The 18,004-nt window shown below is 33.1% G+C and overlaps 1 protein-coding gene across 1 annotated transcript; it reads right to left on the bottom strand.

Moving 5' to 3' along the window:
* Positions 1 to 4,175: 4,175 nt before the first annotated feature.
* Positions 4,176 to 17,013, bottom strand: LOC137923966 (uncharacterized). Its single transcript, XM_068767240.1, has 6 exons — positions 16,880 to 17,013; positions 10,666 to 10,786; positions 9,536 to 9,742; positions 7,800 to 8,036; positions 5,663 to 5,949; positions 4,176 to 4,730 (listed from the first exon to the last, which is right to left on the bottom strand). Exons 1-6 carry the CDS (start codon positions 16,890 to 16,892, stop codon positions 4,336 to 4,338), a joined length of 1,260 nt encoding a protein of 419 aa, XP_068623341.1. The 5' UTR covers positions 16,893 to 17,013; the 3' UTR covers positions 4,176 to 4,335.
* Positions 17,014 to 18,004: the final 991 nt, after the last annotated feature.

Below are 18,004 nucleotides of genomic sequence, written 5' to 3'. Positions count from 1 at the left end.
ATACAATATCGAACAGTATTTGTTTCTTAAAGTTAAGTATATTGAAGAATTTTATTAATTACTATAGAAATCCATTAAGTTTTATTCTTTTTTGATACTCCTTTCCCAATGTTTTTTTGAGGTCATTTAAGACCCCATGCGCCATTGAGTGATTTTCTTAAGGCGCCTAATTAAGGGTTATTAACTAATTTCGCATTATCTAACAAACATGTGTCATATGCTAAATAAATTTCGTTGGTCAGACCGGTCAGTCTTGTTTATACTGATCGTGCGTTGAGAAGTATACATTAAGCTCTATATTGATTTAAACAAAGCTTACGCTTAAGTAATTTATATTTTACGGTAATTGCATCGATCATCATGGATTTAACAGGTATTTTTATACTTTTTATTATAAAACAAGGTATTTATTTTTAGAATTATTTGTACAAACAATACACACCTTAGTTAACTTTATTTTTTTTACTTTTTTATTTATTTTTTATTTTATTTTATTTTTTATTTATTTTATTTACTACGATAAAAAAATGTTGCTTCTACAAATGAGTTCATATCAGTCTGCTAAAATGAGTTTTACTTTAGCACTAAACTCGGAAATTAGTTACTTTGATCTTTTGATGTGTTTGGGATATAAATCCCCAGGCTAATTACAATTCAGGTAGGGTAGAATTTATTTGTTGCCTATAAAATGTAGCAATTATATAATATAATCTCATTTAAATGGAATTTTATATAATATTATGTCTCTGTTATAAAAACATTGTAAACAGCCACTAAATTCTTAATTACAATATTATATTTTGTATTCAAATATTAAAACATTTTAAAAATATTTTTTGAGTCTATCATATATTTATATTAACATAGTTATTCTATCTTTCAATCAAACTATAAAGAACACCAATGTTTTATTGCGATTTTCGCTAGTCTAGAGCCGGCCAACCTGTCGACCTTTTTTTCTTTTCCAAATGAAATTGTAAATGAGTAAATAGTATGTTTGTCTGAACTCATGTACCGCTCAAATATCGAGATAATTTTCCAAACCGGTCAAAACTACTTTATGGTCATTTTCTATTTCTTCAGTTACATTGTTAGATATCTCATTGCTATGCTACATAAATTATCTGATATTATTTGATACATCAGTAGGCGTTGCAGATCGCGGTTTTAGATGATTTTTTGTCATATAAAATTTTACCCTGCACCGAATTTGTGTTCATCTTGATATATAATATAATATTTATGGACCACCAGCTACCAGGTGAAACAATTTTCATACGCAATGACTCCCAGTAAACTTACCGATTTTCTGAATTTATGAACTTCAATTCATTTAATTATTTTTATATTTTATTGTCAAAAATTATTGGCAGTATAGAATTGATGGTTCTGCCCGGCGGTAAGAGCTCATTATAAGTTATGGCATTTCATTCCCAACATACTCACAGCATCACGATGTAGCGAATTTAACCGAGTTTGCTAGTCTGTGAAACCTGATCAATTTTGAACCAGGATCTTCTTCGTTTGTGCTATTTTCTCACCAAGTATTAATATCTGCAATAATCGTACGGTTTCATTACCTCTCAATAAAGAATCACAAGTGAGTACACATTGTTTAAGTTTCTTTGTTTAGTGATTTTTTATTATTTAAATATCGAGTCTTTTTGAAAAGCCAACTGTTTTACGCACATTTTTTTAGCATGTCGTAACTATTGACAAGCCGATATGGATCCATTTAAAAAAAAGGCGTCCATTTTATCCGTAACTGGACAATCATAGTGAGATGTATCTTTGACATCAAAATTGTCGGATTGAATGCATTACATTACTTAATAAATTATAATGCATTACACTAGATCTGTAAACATCCAAAAAAAATGCGATGTACTATATATATATATATATATATATATATATATATATATATATATATATATATATATATATATATATATATATATATATATATATATAATTCAACATTACATCCTATTTTAAAGTGAAATTTTAAAATATATCGAATTAAAATATTCATCATTCCATTCATTCAATTTGACAGTTCGAAAAAAATTTACTCACTTGTTTCCTTTTTTATAATGTCATAAAAACCAGCCAGACAAATGGTACAGCCAAAGAGATTTTATTTGATGATTGAGAGATTTTATACCTTTTGCGAAAAGACCTTTTCCTTGACAAGTCGTTAACTTTACCATTCAACTGGAAGATACCAGTAGATAAACGATTGATCAATGTGTGTACAGACTAATCGTCAAATACAAGGCTGAGTATTACTTTTTATTTTAAATATCATTAATCTAACCACTTGGCTAGTAACTTGGCCTGTATTTATATTCAGACAGTAAATTAATGACTATATAACTATTTTTCATTACAAATTTTAGAGTTTAAAAATTATTTGCGTAACGTAAAATTTGTTACACAACAATAAAAACAACTATCTACTATTTCCATTTGCATTTGATAGGATAGACGTTATGCTGTTAGCCAGCTTTGTGCAGTTTCTTCAAAATTGAGCTCGCGAACAGGAGGTCAGCGAAACGTCAACAAGCGATATAAATAATATACCTTATCCGGACTTCTGTTAAGAATAAACTCTTTGAACTGTAGATGTTTGTTACTTCATCTGATTATTAATCATATTTATAAAAAATGTTTTGAACAGTGAAATAAAACAAAATAGGCTTTTTATCAAAGTCCTTTTGAATGTGAATATTTAAACTTTTAAACGGTGTAACAACTCCTGAAGATGCCCCGTGGAGGGGTGAAACACGTGTTGAGTGAATTTACGGTGGCGGTTGTGTAGTTGGCATTGTCTGTCGCATGCGCATTTACGAGCGGGCTGGCGGGCGGTGCACTTTCATGCACGACGAGTTGCTTCATGCACGAAAGAGTTTACATGGCTGCGAAAACTTCTAGACCAAACTTATTAAATTTTTTGAGATATTGGACCGTGTTCTTAGCAAAACGAGCACGCTCAAAAACTACAGTGTATCGTAATAACTGAGAATAAATCAATAGTTTTTTTGCGGTAAAAGTAGGAGTGGAAGGTATAACAGAGAAATGTTTCCTTAAATTGCTGAAGGCCTGTCTAGAACGGATATATAATCATTTTTAAAGCGGGCTTCTAAAGCATCATTTCTAGGATCATTTAAAATTATGTTGATAAGTGATAAATATATCTAATAGCTTTTTCATATCGCAGTACACAAGATTGCCATTAATTAACGATCTCTCAAATAATACTAAATCATCTCTAAAATAAGTAGTGGTAGCTCAGTGACAGATGACCAATACTTGCAATCGTAGGTTACGGCATCGATTTCCAGAATACAATCTTATATAATTCACACTTTGTACATTAATTACATAGGATTCCCACTGTTCAAAAAGAAGTTTCTGGACAGTGGGCAGCAGCGTCCTCTGCATACCAAAATACCACACGGCGATTGCCAACCCGCCTGCCAACGTCTATGGGCAGAAATGAAAATTCTTAAACAGGCTATGACCATTAGCTGGGCTGTTAATTCCTAAGAAGATCAGACTACTTTTGTTATTAAATTAGGATACGAGAACATCATTTACGTACAATTCCCGATTCCCGTTTCCGATTTATTTCCGGTTTTATTCAAAACGCATAAAAATCTGAAAACTATATGTAAATTTGTATACAAAAAATATAAAAAAGATTCTTTTTCTGTTATTGTTCAATCTTTGCGCAGATAATTATTTTAACAAATTCTCACAAACTGTCAATAATTCCATGTTGCAGATAGTCGCCGGCATAACCACCCGCCTTGTTACCATTTTCACTTTTCGCGAGACATGCTAAGAGCTAAACAGTTACTTGTGTAAGAGATTAGCTTTTTTGATTGTCACTGTCGAATACTACTATGTAACCATATGACAAAAAATGACCAATCAGAAGGCGCTTAGTCTGAAGGATTTTTACTGTAACTAGGTGCAAAGATTGTCCGCTCTGGAACCGTTAAAGAAAGAAAAAAAAGAATTAAAGCCGCCGAACTCTGACTCCTGTGACTGGTAGCATTGGCCTGTGCTACTAGACTCGTGTTAAGAAAAAAATGAACAACAAAAAGTTGTATATGATTTACATAAAACTTATGTTAACCAATAATAAATATATTAAAACTCTTCGTATTTTTATTATTTATTTGTATTTTATCATTTTACATCAAGACAATAAAGTAAAAAAAAAATAAAGTTTAATTGTTTGAAAGTTTAAAAAATATTAATAACTATTTGAATATCTTTCGCACGAGACTTAATGTTGGTTATTTTGCGCTTTATCATCACTGACTACCAAAATGCCAAAATCTGCTTATACCAAGGCTCGGGCGGCTGGGGCTGGTAGTAATACGCGTTGGGTTTGGGAATAGTGTCGTCCACGGGGGACTCCTTGTTAATATCGACGTAAGAATTCTTGATTCCGTACAAAAAGAACGCTACGTAAGGAAAGTATTCGCTTATTTGCAAAGATAAAGTGTAATACCAGTTTAAGAACAATCGACCGATGGTCGTGTCGTAAAAAGCAAACATTAAGGAAAATATCGCCATTTTGTATTTGGCTGCGGTCGACAATTTCTTATACTCCGGCGCGTTGTCCAAGCTGTCGTAGTCTTTCAGATAAAGCAGTCTGGGAGTCCGCTGACATTCAATGGCTGGCTTTTGTAACAGAGTCATTGAATCTATTCCTGTAATTAAATATATCATTAAGATATGGCTGGTCATTTACTTGGTAAATGCCTAGTTCAATTAAAATTATTAAAATAATTCCTTAATATCTATTAATTATTTACGCGTAATTTACTGTCAATTTATAAATAATGATAGATTTATTTTTAATTTAAAAATAACAATATTAATATTGAATAAGTTTTGTTACTCATTTTACCGGTGGTATATTTTTTACGTGTAAACTAGATTTGGAATTTATGACGGTAAACTGTGGGAGCCACATTGACATTAGAAGAGAAAATTTATAAATGGGGCTTTGTGGATTTGGTAAGATAAAGAATAACCCCAATAATTTCCTAGGTCTTTACTTTTAGTAAGCTGAGTGCTGAGCAGTGCCTACTTCTCCAGATAAACAGTAATACGTAAAAATATCTGGCAAGCGCAACATAGGACGTCCAAAGAATTGGAACAGAACAGATAGTCGCTGAAGCGTTAAGGTTCTGGAGCGGAGACCGCAGACGGGCTTGCACAACGAACGATGTCCACCTAAAAGGTTCACAGATGACACAGCTTTCAATTGCTTCTATTGAGAATCAAGGCCTAAAAGTGGACATCCTGTGACAGAAATGATGAAGAAAAGCGACCTAGTGAAGTTAAACTAATAAATCACACTATATTACTTCACCATATAATCCAAAACAACATTTTAGTCTGCTAATTCAAAGTCTGACGTTGAAGCTGTGAAAGCCGTAGAACAAAACTGCACCATATCACCGAATATGTATAAATAAGTCAACGTGATTAAGTGCTGAGGATTGTTTATTAAAACCGTAAGGCAGTGTATGTAAAGTGTGAGATGTACTGTTGTTGATGATATGTTCGACATGTCCTGTTAAAAATAACGTTAAAAATGATCGTGTCTGGTAATTAAATTATAAAATATCATTACCGATATCTTCATGTCTTCCATTCAACTGTTCCTTTATCCGTGTCTGCAAAGATATTCTCTCTGCTTCTGTAAGGATGTACCCGGGGACGTTGGCCAAATTCTTAACCATGTACATGAGGCTGCCATACTCCATGCCAGAGCTCACCGCCCACAAACCCTCTATCATCACACGAGACATGTGCTCAAAATATTCCGGGACGTTCTCGAGGCACGGCGTGTAGACGCGGTCCAGTATCTGCTGGCAGACCAGTCGAGTTTCCGCCATGTTATTCCGACACAAGTTGAACCTTTAATAAAATTAACCCTTTCACGACCACGGGGACGCCGGTGTCCCAAGCAAAAATCATGGATTAATTAAATATTTACGTAACCATTGTAAATTATTTTTTTGTTTTAACATTTCGGAAAGTACCTTTTTATTATTTTTTACTGGAAATATATGATATCTAACACCGTTTATTGTCTATCGTCACCAGAACGTTAGAGTTCTTTAGGCGCGAATGATCTGCTGTTTGGAATAAATAATTGATATTGTAAAAGTGCTTTTCAAGTTTTTACAGTGTCAAATTCTCATTACCTGGTAAGTAAATTGTTATTCTAAATATTCAGTAGTAATGTATTTATGTTGTATTCTGTGATAAATCGTTATAAAGATTATGGGACACGGATGTCCCTGTCGGCGTAAAGGGATACTTTTTATACGGATTTTCTTAACTTTTGGCCTGGTGATATACCAAAATGCTATCATTTTCTTATTCATTTTCTTCGCAGAATATGTTTCGTAAGGGGCGTGAAGTTTTTGAACTTCGAAAAAATAAAATTCTTCAAATTTTTGTGGGTGACAATAGCGATGAGGAAGATGACTTAGTGCTTGATGACGAAGACCAAAGACTTCTAGTACAGGGTGATGACCAAGGGGTATTTGATGTCGAGGTTGAAGAAACGAAGACTCTTCAACGGCAAGAATCGCCTGAACCTTCAACATCTCAAAAAAACAATCCATCTAATCATTAACCAATCATCTAACAACAGGAATTGTTTCGCCGAGTACCACAAATAACTTGCCCTATTATATTTATATTATTCATAAACAAGTAAAAAAAAAACACTAAGTAACAAATGTACATTATTTACAACAAAACAGACTTACCAATAAGAAAACCAAAATTTAGACGTTTAAGTAGAAAGTAACCCTTAGCGACCATAGGGATATATTTGTCCCATTAATTTCCAAAAAAAGTGTAAAACTTTTGAATTTTTAGTATAAATTATGTTTTTAGGATGCCTATTAATTCATTACATCTAGCTAAATTGATTAAATAAGGTACCGTAACCTTATGGTCCTGAAAGGGTTAAATTAGCTTTTAAGAAATTTAAATAAAACTTGAGATTGTCATTACTGGTGGAAAAGTTTTCATGAAATGTCATCTACAAACACTGACAAACTAAACCTGTAGTCAAAAAGGACCTCTACTCTATCTTTACTTTCAAATATGGTTTTTCGTAATTCTTCCTTTGTCATCAAGTTCCTGTTCTAAAATATGATAAGGGGAACGAGAGGCCTCCAAAAACGGGGGCCTAAATACTCAAAGTCATGGAGAGGGCTGTAATCGGAATTTTTCTACGACATTGAATCAGTAATAAGAAGTGTTGTAAACGAAAGTAACCGATATCGCTCTGGGAATTGGCAAGTTGTAGTGGCAGTTAAGCGGCCGCCCGCTTCCTAACGGGTGGAACGGGTTCCTAAAGGTTGGATCCGGATCCATCCTTGCTCCTTGCGAGTGGTCCACGCTGCCGTCACAAAAAATATACACAACATCAATACTACACAGCTCTATTCGGGTAAAGCGGTTTACTACGTGCGAACATCATAGTACAACTGGAATGCGTGTGTCCAGCTTCTGTTTTATTTTTAAGTTCACGGACCCGTTAGCACCGTGAGCTCAGTTCTGTTGAAGCTGTAAAAGCCCCCGAGCTAACAGCATCAACTTCAACTGAAACCAAGCAAGCAAGTGGCAATTAGTAGACGTTGGATGCAATCCTATTGGAAATATATGGGGGAATATATCCAGTATTCAAATTACGACTGAAAAGATAATGGTGAAACTATGTAAATAGAAAATTAAGTAATATTTACCTGTCTTCTAAACCAATCATATAGCCAATAACCTTCCAAATATGATTATAAGCGTCCCAATCATCTTCCCGTTGCTGTCTGATGCCAAATTTGTCGGGTTTCAGCACAAGAAAGCCTATTAAAGAAAACTGAGTCAGGGCCAAGTCACGTTGCGAGATCGTTCCTTTGTTCATCAGGCGTACACTTCGCCCGGCCACCAGGTGACGCTTTCGTACAGTTTCTAATGATTTCCATGATCTGCCAAAGCAAGCATTTAACAACAATGTAACTTCCTCTTTATTTGATACAGAAGATAAGCAATATGCACTTTTAGATAAGATTTTATTGGTGATGAATTCTTTTATTGAGTGTTTGTGAGATTCCTGTTAGTGCCGCTAGGAAAGACTAACGATAATGCTAAGAATTACTGGACAGAAAAACACTTTTGCTATCTTAAATTTTGTTTCAAAAATTCTGAATTCGGTTTTATTTAATTTTTAGTCCAAAATTGATTAAACAACATAGTTATACGTGGCAAACGTGTCTGTGTAAGTGCAAAGAAGTCATTCAAATTAGAAAAACAATAACATTTTGCTGTATAATATAGTCAGCCGTTTAAAGCAACGCAAGAAAAGAAGAACAAGCATTTTTAGAACTTTTTACTGACAAATGAGCCTTACTCTTATAAAGTTTTTGTATATAATTTCAATCAACCCGTACAAAGTGATCATTCTGAAATAGGAAACATTATTTTTTTGTTCTGGAATACGAAAGCTCAATAACTTCTGGCAGTACAAAGTCTGCATACATAGTAAACAAAATTCAAATATGGAGAATATCTATATGTAGTAATCCAATTTTCGAAAACGCTTTTTGTTACTATGTTATGGTTACGCTATTTATTCTGTCATTATTCAAACCAAACTTTTAGATATGATGTACTATACATCTGTGGCGTTCATTAGAACGCACCCAAATTTATTATCTATGAACGCATCTGTTTTTGCAAGCCCACCCTCTCTCGGACGCGCCGCGCTACCGAACGGACGTGTCGCTTCAACCGCTGTTCAACAAAGGAAATACTTTTAACTCAGATTGAGATTTAAGTATTGTTCTGAGATATTATAAGTTTAACTATCCGGCAAGTGTTTTTCTTTACATCGAATTATCTATTACGGGACGAGGGGCCCGTACTAACGACCACCTCTCACATCAATTGATTGCAAATGAGATATACATTCACAGCTTTAAAACTTTGTGTAACGGTGGCAATGTCTAGAGAAACCCTAGCTATAACATCTGCATAATAAAATTATTTGCAATGCAGAAGAAACGGTGCAGGAACGTTATACGCGTACACGTGCTTTATAGTTTGGAGTTAAAGGAACGTTTGGAAACGATAAAAAATTTGTCATAAATAAAATGACACAAACAATCAGAGAGTTCTTGTTGCTAATTCGCTGATTATCTTCTAGATAAGCAACAACATTAATAGCGGATTAAAAGGCGATGTCAATGTACTAATGCGACTGCTTTGTTTGGGAACTGATAACACTAACTGTACAGAAAATATTTAATAAATCGTAAGTTGCATACGTTACAGCTCTGTTTATTATAATATTATATTATGATAATTTTCTAAAACTATTTTTATTGAACAGTGTTAAATGTATAAAATACGCTATAATGTATTTAATGTAACATCGAAGGGATTTCCACTTGTCAGTGTATAAAATATTTATGTAAAAAATACTCACGGGCTACCGGGTTTTAATTCGTGCTTAAACCATGAAACTCCATGTAGAATAGTAGATAAATATCGCTTGTACGCGGTATATTTTGAGGTTGATCTTCGTGAATTCACCAATACTTCTAATATAGTAGGCACAGCGAACAAAGCCAGTAACCCAGTGGAAAACGAAATAGAAATCCCGAAACTGAATCTCCTATAAAAATCCCTGCCCCTGAAAATAAGATTAAAACAGTCGAGAATATTCTACATACCTTTTAACGTTACAATCATTAAACGACTTCTTACAAGTGTGATGTTAACATAATTTTATATAAAGATATTTATATTTTGATTCTGTTATCATATAAACATTTTGATATATTTCCATTGTTATCTTATTTTGTTTATTGCAGATAAAAAGAAACAAAATACTGTGATTTCTGACTCTGTGTTTGGCACTAATCGGTGTAACATATCTCCTGAAGATGCCCCGTGGATGACTGAAACACGTATTGAGTGATTTAACGGTGGTAGTTGTGTACTTCGCATTGTTTGCCGCATGCGCATTTATCAGCGGGCTGGCGGGCGGTGCACTTTGTTGCACGACTACGACTGCATGTGCGGAAGTGGCTAAATATTGCTCCTTTTCTTACTTAGGATGGACTTCCGCAAAATAACACCTGATTCCATTAAATAAAAAAAAATTGTGATCTCATTACAACATCGTATTGCATCTGTCTTATACGTTTGTATAAGTCTATAAGACACAGGATATGAAAACACATACGCTTCATGTAAACAAACATCCGAAAAAAATAAAGGCTTTTTTTTTGTAAATCTGTACTGATTAGCATCAAATTTTCTATTGTCTTATTATAACAAATTTTGGTTGCTATTTAAGTTGTTTTTCTATAATATTAAAGATGTAAATTTTTTTCAATAATTTTAATAGCTGTAATATTTATTTATTATTTTTTATTCATTTTTGAAAAATTTTGTAGCAACCATTATTTTACAATGGTTTTATGAAAACCATGCCGAAACAAATAATCTTATTCAATTATTTTAAAAGTATCGTCCCAAGCTTCACTCCCGTTGCAAGGGAAGAAAAGTTTCGCTTTGATATTCTTCCGTCTTATAATAACAATGTCTTACTTATTATACAGCTCCTCGTCGAACCATTTTGGTAAAGTCATCTTTAAATCTTCCACTTTCACAGAATCCGTGGGAGTGTCGTATGACTCTTTGCTAAAGAGACCCTCAATATACTCATCAACTGGAAAAACAAAAATAAGTTTATTTAGAAACATGTATTTCTTAAAACTATATATTGCTCTTCCGTCTGCAGTTGTGTTAATTCTAAGCGACGCGATATATCAACGACATCCCTTATTCAATGAAATAACTAACATCATCTTAATTACTGCAAAAAGACAAAATTATTTGCAAAATAACGCAAGATCAGTTACATCTAATTGATCTAGACTAAGCTAGTGACCGAGACTAACTCACCGGCCAAAAGCGTTTATTCGTGAAAAAAAAAACTTACATTTATTCAGACTCCCATAAAAAATCGCAAGAAAAAATAAGTTTGGTATAGAGATTTATCTAAATCACGCAAAAATGTCCAAACAAAAATTTTTAACTCTTAAACCTCCTTTAAATAAATATGTAAATATAACAAAAAGAATATTGACAAAAAAGACAACAATAAATTCTCACGAAATACAAAACGTTCGTTTATATTTACACCATTAGGAGGAAGAATAAAAGACGTTGTCTTGAAATATTTTAAAGATTTCATGCAAATAAATAAATAAACGGCAAGGATAAAACAGGAATATGTAGTCAATTATTTATCTAAGGGCTGCAATATTGATTTATGTTACGGTTTGCCACTTTGATCCACGCTTTATGATGTTATTTTTTAATTGTTTTTATCTGCCCCTAGATCAATTTGTTTGGTGAGGGTTACGTTGATACAAAAAAGCTCTGTCTACCCTCCTCGATTAAGGTATGACGTTAAAACTGGAAGTCACTCTAAATTCAACGTATTCGGAGATAGAAACTTACAAAAGAATAGTTGAGAGAAATAAAAGCGACTGTAGAATCATTTTTCTTTTCATTTTTAGATTTTATTTCTCCTTCGTCGTCTGCATAGCTTGAAGTGACTTCGCTAAAGTTAAAGTATACCAAACTTAAGTGTTAGTCAATGCGTAGTCTGCGAGATCATAAATAAAACTCATAGTTAAAAGCGAACTTAATTATCTTTTACAATAAGATCACTTAAAACCTTGTCCAACAAATTTGGCATTTTTTTTCATTATTGTACATTAATTAATTCTAGTATTAAAAAGACTTTTACGTTTTATAAAGGGGCTTTTGTTAAAACTAGATCTAATTCTCAAAATTGAATACCACTCAAAACTGGTTCTTATCAAACAAACGCAGTTTTCCCGCATAGTTTCCGTTGAAAACTATTCCGACCGAGGTTACATTTTAAAAATCCAAATTAATGTTCGAGAATGACGACATGAAGACGTGACAATAATAAAAATCGTGTCGATGCTAGGTATTATCAAATTATATCTCAACAGAACCAGTAGTACATAGGTAGACATAACATATGTATTCTAGACGCAAAAACTAAAGGTCACCACGTAAACAGTGTTGCTTAGTATTTAATTGATTGTTTGTCCCAATAGCTATGTATAATATAGATGGTTTCAAGATTCTGCAGTGGAGATCATGAACCAGGAAACGTAGCTTGAAACTTCCTTCCACCAGGTCAACAGATGACTTCGTTAAGGTGGTGGAATAACGCTGGATGCACCCCGCTTCCAACAGTTCGTAATAGAAATTTATGGGTGAGACCTATCTCTAGCAGTGGATGACAGAAATGATGATGATAGCGATGCACCGCTGTATAAAATTTCAACAAAAATATTGCAAATTGATTTAAATATTGCGCTCCGGATCGGCGTAGACAATAAAGTTACTACATAATAAATTAAGTTGGCGGGACGAACAAAACGACGCAAATATTTAATACAAAAGCCTGGGAAGCCTCATAGTGAAACAATGGATTGTGTATCAGATAAACATTGAACTTCGACGAATGTTTATGCATTTTAACATTATAAAATCCTTCTTATAATTAAAAAAAATATATCATTGAGACGGTACTTAAACAAATTTTATATTATAATTTTTAAATGCGTTACTATAATTATATTACATATCAGTATTTATTGTCAGCCCATGTTAAAACACGAAAGATTATCCATGAGCGACAAGATTCTCAACAGACTTTATATTTTTAATTTTTAAAATACTCTTTACAAAAAAAAACATCGTAAACAAAAATGTATTCTCTATTTTTAATGTAAAGTAAATAGGACAATTCGAAGACTATGCCTGGGGACGAAGGTCTTGGATCAGTGTGTGTTGCGGTGATGACTTATGGATGAGAGAAGGCTCCAGATCAATGAGCAGTGGAGAGAGCCATGCTTTTTGCGGGATCAAATCAGAAACGAGGAGATCCGCAGAAGAACTAAGGTCAGTGGGCGGGGCACATCACTTATTCAACCAATGGCCGTTGAGGAAGAGATTCTCCAGTGGCGACCACGAGCCAGTAAACGAGGCGTAAGAGACCCCCCACTGGGTGAACCAAAAACTTAGTAAAAATCTTGAGAAGTCGCTGGATATGGTAGGTAGCTCAAGATCCGCCGACCCGCATTGCAGTGGGCATCTTTCGCCTAAAAATTAGAAAAGGACTATTCGCTGTGGATATCTGTGTGGATTAATAACTTGTATTCAAACTGATTTTATTAAGAGCACAATGTATTCTCTAACTTATAGCCTCATTGGCATACTCACGGTTGCTCGACGAGCTATAAAGGAATGGAAAATTCCATAGACAATCAAAAATAACCGAGATAGCACAGCGGATTAGTAAGTTTAAGTGACAGTGAGCGGGCCTCATAGCGCGCAGAATAAATGACGGCTGGAATTAAGACTCCAGGTTCTGGAGTGGAAACGCGGATGTCCATCCACAGGGTGGACTGACGACCTTGTTAATGTCTATCACTACCGCTCTTATTGGAAATCTATGGGGAATCCCAATGTCTAATAGTAGATGTCTTACGACTGAAATTTGTATAACTGTGTTATAATTTTCAATTTTTATCCGTTATAATTTAACTCTTATCCGACATCTGAATTTATTTTAATAATAAATGTTATATTGGAATATACAAAAATAATTAAGTTTGAACTATATGCTAATCGAAGTAATATATATGTTATGAAGTTTATTTTATTTTAACTTGTTACATTAAAACTTTTTATAACTTTATATTTATTTTATCCAAAGAAATGTTACATGATTACGATTTACAAAATAAATTGAAATCTCATTAACAATGGTATAAGATAAACTAGGGAGAAAATGTCATGCCATTACACTAATGATATTCAACTACTGGCTTAAAAGCTTATTACCTTCTCGTTATTTGTTTTTGTTTGACCACATATAGCCACCTTTGTCTTACAACAAAATTGATGTGTGATGATGACAATGCAAATATCATATAAGGGTCAACGATAGATTATCAAAATTATATTATCAAATGCCCCTGCCATCGGATATTATTTATCGCTTTGGATACAAGATAAAAAGTCATAAGTAAACATCAGATGATTTCACCTCAGTTCATTCTTATCATTAAAATATCTCAAAAAAAATTAACTGGACCTTTATCAAACAGAAGGGTATGCAGGTGCAAGTTTGTCAAAGATATTTTTAGCAAAGAAATCTTAGGAGCCGCTCTAAAGAGATATTATTATTATTTGTCCTTCTCGTCTATTCTGTACTCCAGGTTTATCGATACAACAATACTTTCTATAACACAGCCAAAACATAAAATTAAATTTTATATAACTATTTAAACAAATGAGGAGATCCGTGGACGAACAAAGGTAATTCATGCAGCCGAACGGATTGGCGACTTGAACATTACGCTTACTACGCAGATTCTAGATTGAAAATCACGGACCAGCAGATGCAATGTAAGATGACGACTTTTTAAAATCCCTACAAAACCCAGGATATGGATTACAACCGGTCATATTTGAAATATACAGGTGAGGCCTGTGTTTAACAGTGGACGTTCTAAATTTGAAATGATCATGATGACTACGCATTTAACTATTCGTTCTTTGGTAATAAACCAAAAAAAAAAATAATTGCTTTAAATTAACCACAGCTTTTTTTCTTTTTATTAAATATGTAATATATTTTGAGTCGATTATACTCCATTTTTTAAGAAACAAATTTTAATCGTAGTTGTTTTAACGCAGCTGTTTATAACATATATGTTATTTTATCTGATCCTTCGATACCATTTTAACTAAGTGACATGTTGGGAGTTGTAGTCAAATAAAAAATAAATAAATGATTTCTTGTACTCTCTTGTCAATCAAAAATTAAAGGATGTAAATCTATCCACATCCTTAAAAAAATTATATATACGGGCAATGCTAGCCAGGTGAGGGAGGACTGAGACTGGGGATTGTAGGTCACGGGTTCGATTACCGGGATAAAGTGTAATATTCTTTACGCTTTGTGCATTTATTACATAGGATTGTCACTGCTCACTAACAGGTTCCCAGAGGATGGACAGCAGCTTCTTTTGCAAACCATAATACCAAACTGCAAATCCCGACGCGCCTTCCAGTCGTGGCGGTTGTTGTATATCCCACCGTATATATCTTTGGTAATGGCCTGTGCTTTGCTGTGGCAGTCTATCGATTGGAACGACTAATCTATCCCCATTGTTACGTACCAGTCAGACTTTCACAAACCTAGTGCTCTCTGAACCACAACACGGCACCACACTCTATAATGCGTGTGGTCCAAAATAACTGCCATGAATAATTACAATATATCTGTTGATTAACTTTGGCCGTTTCTTGTTTAAGAGTAATTAAATAAAAATGTATTGTTAAACCGTAAATAGTTGCACACAAATGAGTTACTTGTTTTTAACTTGGGTTTTACTTTTAATGTAATGAAAATCAATCTGTTAGAACAAACCATAGGAAAACATTTTTATTGTCTTTATTATATTATATTTTTATTGTCGTTTCCAACAAAAAATTGTTACGGACTGACTGATCATGTAATGACAATATTTATATCGCAATGTCATGTATTGTAATTACGTGAGAAAACCAAACAAACTTGAGCTAATTGGTTACGTAAACTAATATTTATACTAATAACGTACATATAATAAAAAAATAAAACATTAAAATCATAAATGTGATAAGCTCTGTTTCTTTAAAAATATCGGTTACCGACAGAATTTTATTGCGAGTAATGGTATAAAACAGGGTTGTAACGTTCGGATAAAGAGATCTCTTATTTTATTTTATTTATTTTTAAATACAATAAAATCTGACTGGAGGTACTATTTGCTACTGGCTGGTTTTCGTGACATTACATTACATTAAAACAGTTAGATTTAAATATTACCATTTTCGAGAATTTCTTGTTGAGCACAATGAGTGAATCTAACTTAGAAATTGGATTTTTTTAATTTTATTACAAAAAAAGCATTTCGCACCATGTCAAAACATGCATATTATAGGTAGCATAGCAATGACATATCTAACAATGTAACTGAAGAAATAGAAAATGACCATAAAGTAGTTTTGACCGGTTTGGAAAATTTTCTCGATATTTGAGCGGTACATGAGTTCAGACAAACATACTATTTACTCATTTACAATTTTATTTGGAAAAGAAAAAAGGTCAACAGGTTGGCCGGCTCTAGACCAGCGAAAATCGCAATAAAACATTGGTGTTCTTTATAGTTTGATTGAAAGAGATAACTATGTTAATATAAATATATAATAGACTTAAAAAATATTTTTAAAATGTTTTAATATTTGAATAAATACAAAATATAATATTGTAATTAAGAATTAAGTGGCTGTTCACAATGTTTTTATAACAGAGATATATTATTATATAAAATTCCTTGTATCGTTTGAATGAGATTATATTATATAATTGCAAAGAATATTTATAATTAGTAAAGTACATTTTATAGGCAACAAATAAATTCTAGCCTACCTGAATTGTAATTAGCCCCAGGGATTTATATCCCAAACACATCAAAAGATCAAAGTAACTAAATTCCGAGTTTAGTGCTAAAGTAAAACTCATTTTCGCAGACTAATTTGTAGAAGCAATATTTTATTATCGTAGTATTGTAATAAAGTTAACTCAGGTGTGTATTGTTTGTACCAATAATTCTCAAAATAAATACTTTGTTTTATAATAAAAAAAGTATAAAAATACCTGTTAAATCCATGATGATCGATGCAATTACCGTAAAATATAAATTACTTAAGCGTAAGCTTTGTTTAAATCAATATAGAGCTTAATGTATACTTCACAACGCACGATCAGTTTAAACAAGACTGACTGGTCTGACCAACGAATTTTATTTAGCATATGACACATGTTTGTTAGATAATGCCAAATTAGTTTATTAAAATTGCCTTCCGAATATATTCTTTGTCCGACTTGTAGATAATAATTTTTCTTTTTGTTGTAATCATGGACTTTACAATTAAAAGTCAATAATTGGTCACATACATATACATGTATTATGATTATTTTAAATAATTTGTTGCACACTTCTCCAGTGACGTGCAAAATCAGAAGAATTTGAAAACAGTTCTATGAAATGAACGACGATGACAAAAGAAGTAGAGTGCTTCTTCATAATAATTTGGCCTCCCTGATAGAATCCAAGTAGACCGGTAAAAAGCAACCTGAGTCCATCGTCTTGCGATAATCTTAACAATATCGTGGTTTTTTATTATTAATTCCAATTTGTATTGGTAGTGTTTTGCTTACAATTTTTTTTTCGCTTTCACTGAGCGAGGGTTGCCACTATTTGAGTTGCGAGTCACGACAGCGTTTTATCATTATTTAAATTTTTTCTTACGAGTAAATATATCTAAAATTTATACACATAAACAAAACAATTTGGAAATTTTACTCCATTATACATTAATTGGTACATTGTTTTATTTCGTCACTGCCCAAGCGCTACAGACCGTTAAATGCCTTGAAGTTTAAGACGATCTTCCAGACGAACTCATCAAAAGATTCTGCCGTAGATTTTTTCCTGAGGAAGTCCGGTAAGTTGAACGGAGGTATATTAAGGTTTTCACATAAAAACACGTGGTTACATCTTTTGGATTCGAATCGGGAGCTGTGTCTGAGTAAATGGTATCCACTGAAGCGGAAGTAGGGTTCTTACTTAATGCATTTTCCTTTATTTAGTTTTGGTGTTATGGAATTCCTGTACATTGCTCACGTAAGTGAGATAGAGAAGATTGACAAGACGCACCCGACATACTTGAGAACAGATGTCATGATGTTTGCTCTAGCTTATCCTGCCCCTTCCGCGTA

The sequence above is a fragment of the Battus philenor genome, unplaced genomic scaffold (assembly GCF_028537555.1).
Source record: "Battus philenor isolate CCGP_79_NKW_IND1 unplaced genomic scaffold, ilBatPhil1.0.hap1 SCAF_23, whole genome shotgun sequence".
NCBI classification, from domain to species: domain Eukaryota; kingdom Metazoa; phylum Arthropoda; class Insecta; order Lepidoptera; family Papilionidae; genus Battus; species Battus philenor.
The sequence above is the reverse complement of the archived record's forward strand: the minus strand, read 5'-3'. Positions and strand labels throughout refer to the sequence as shown.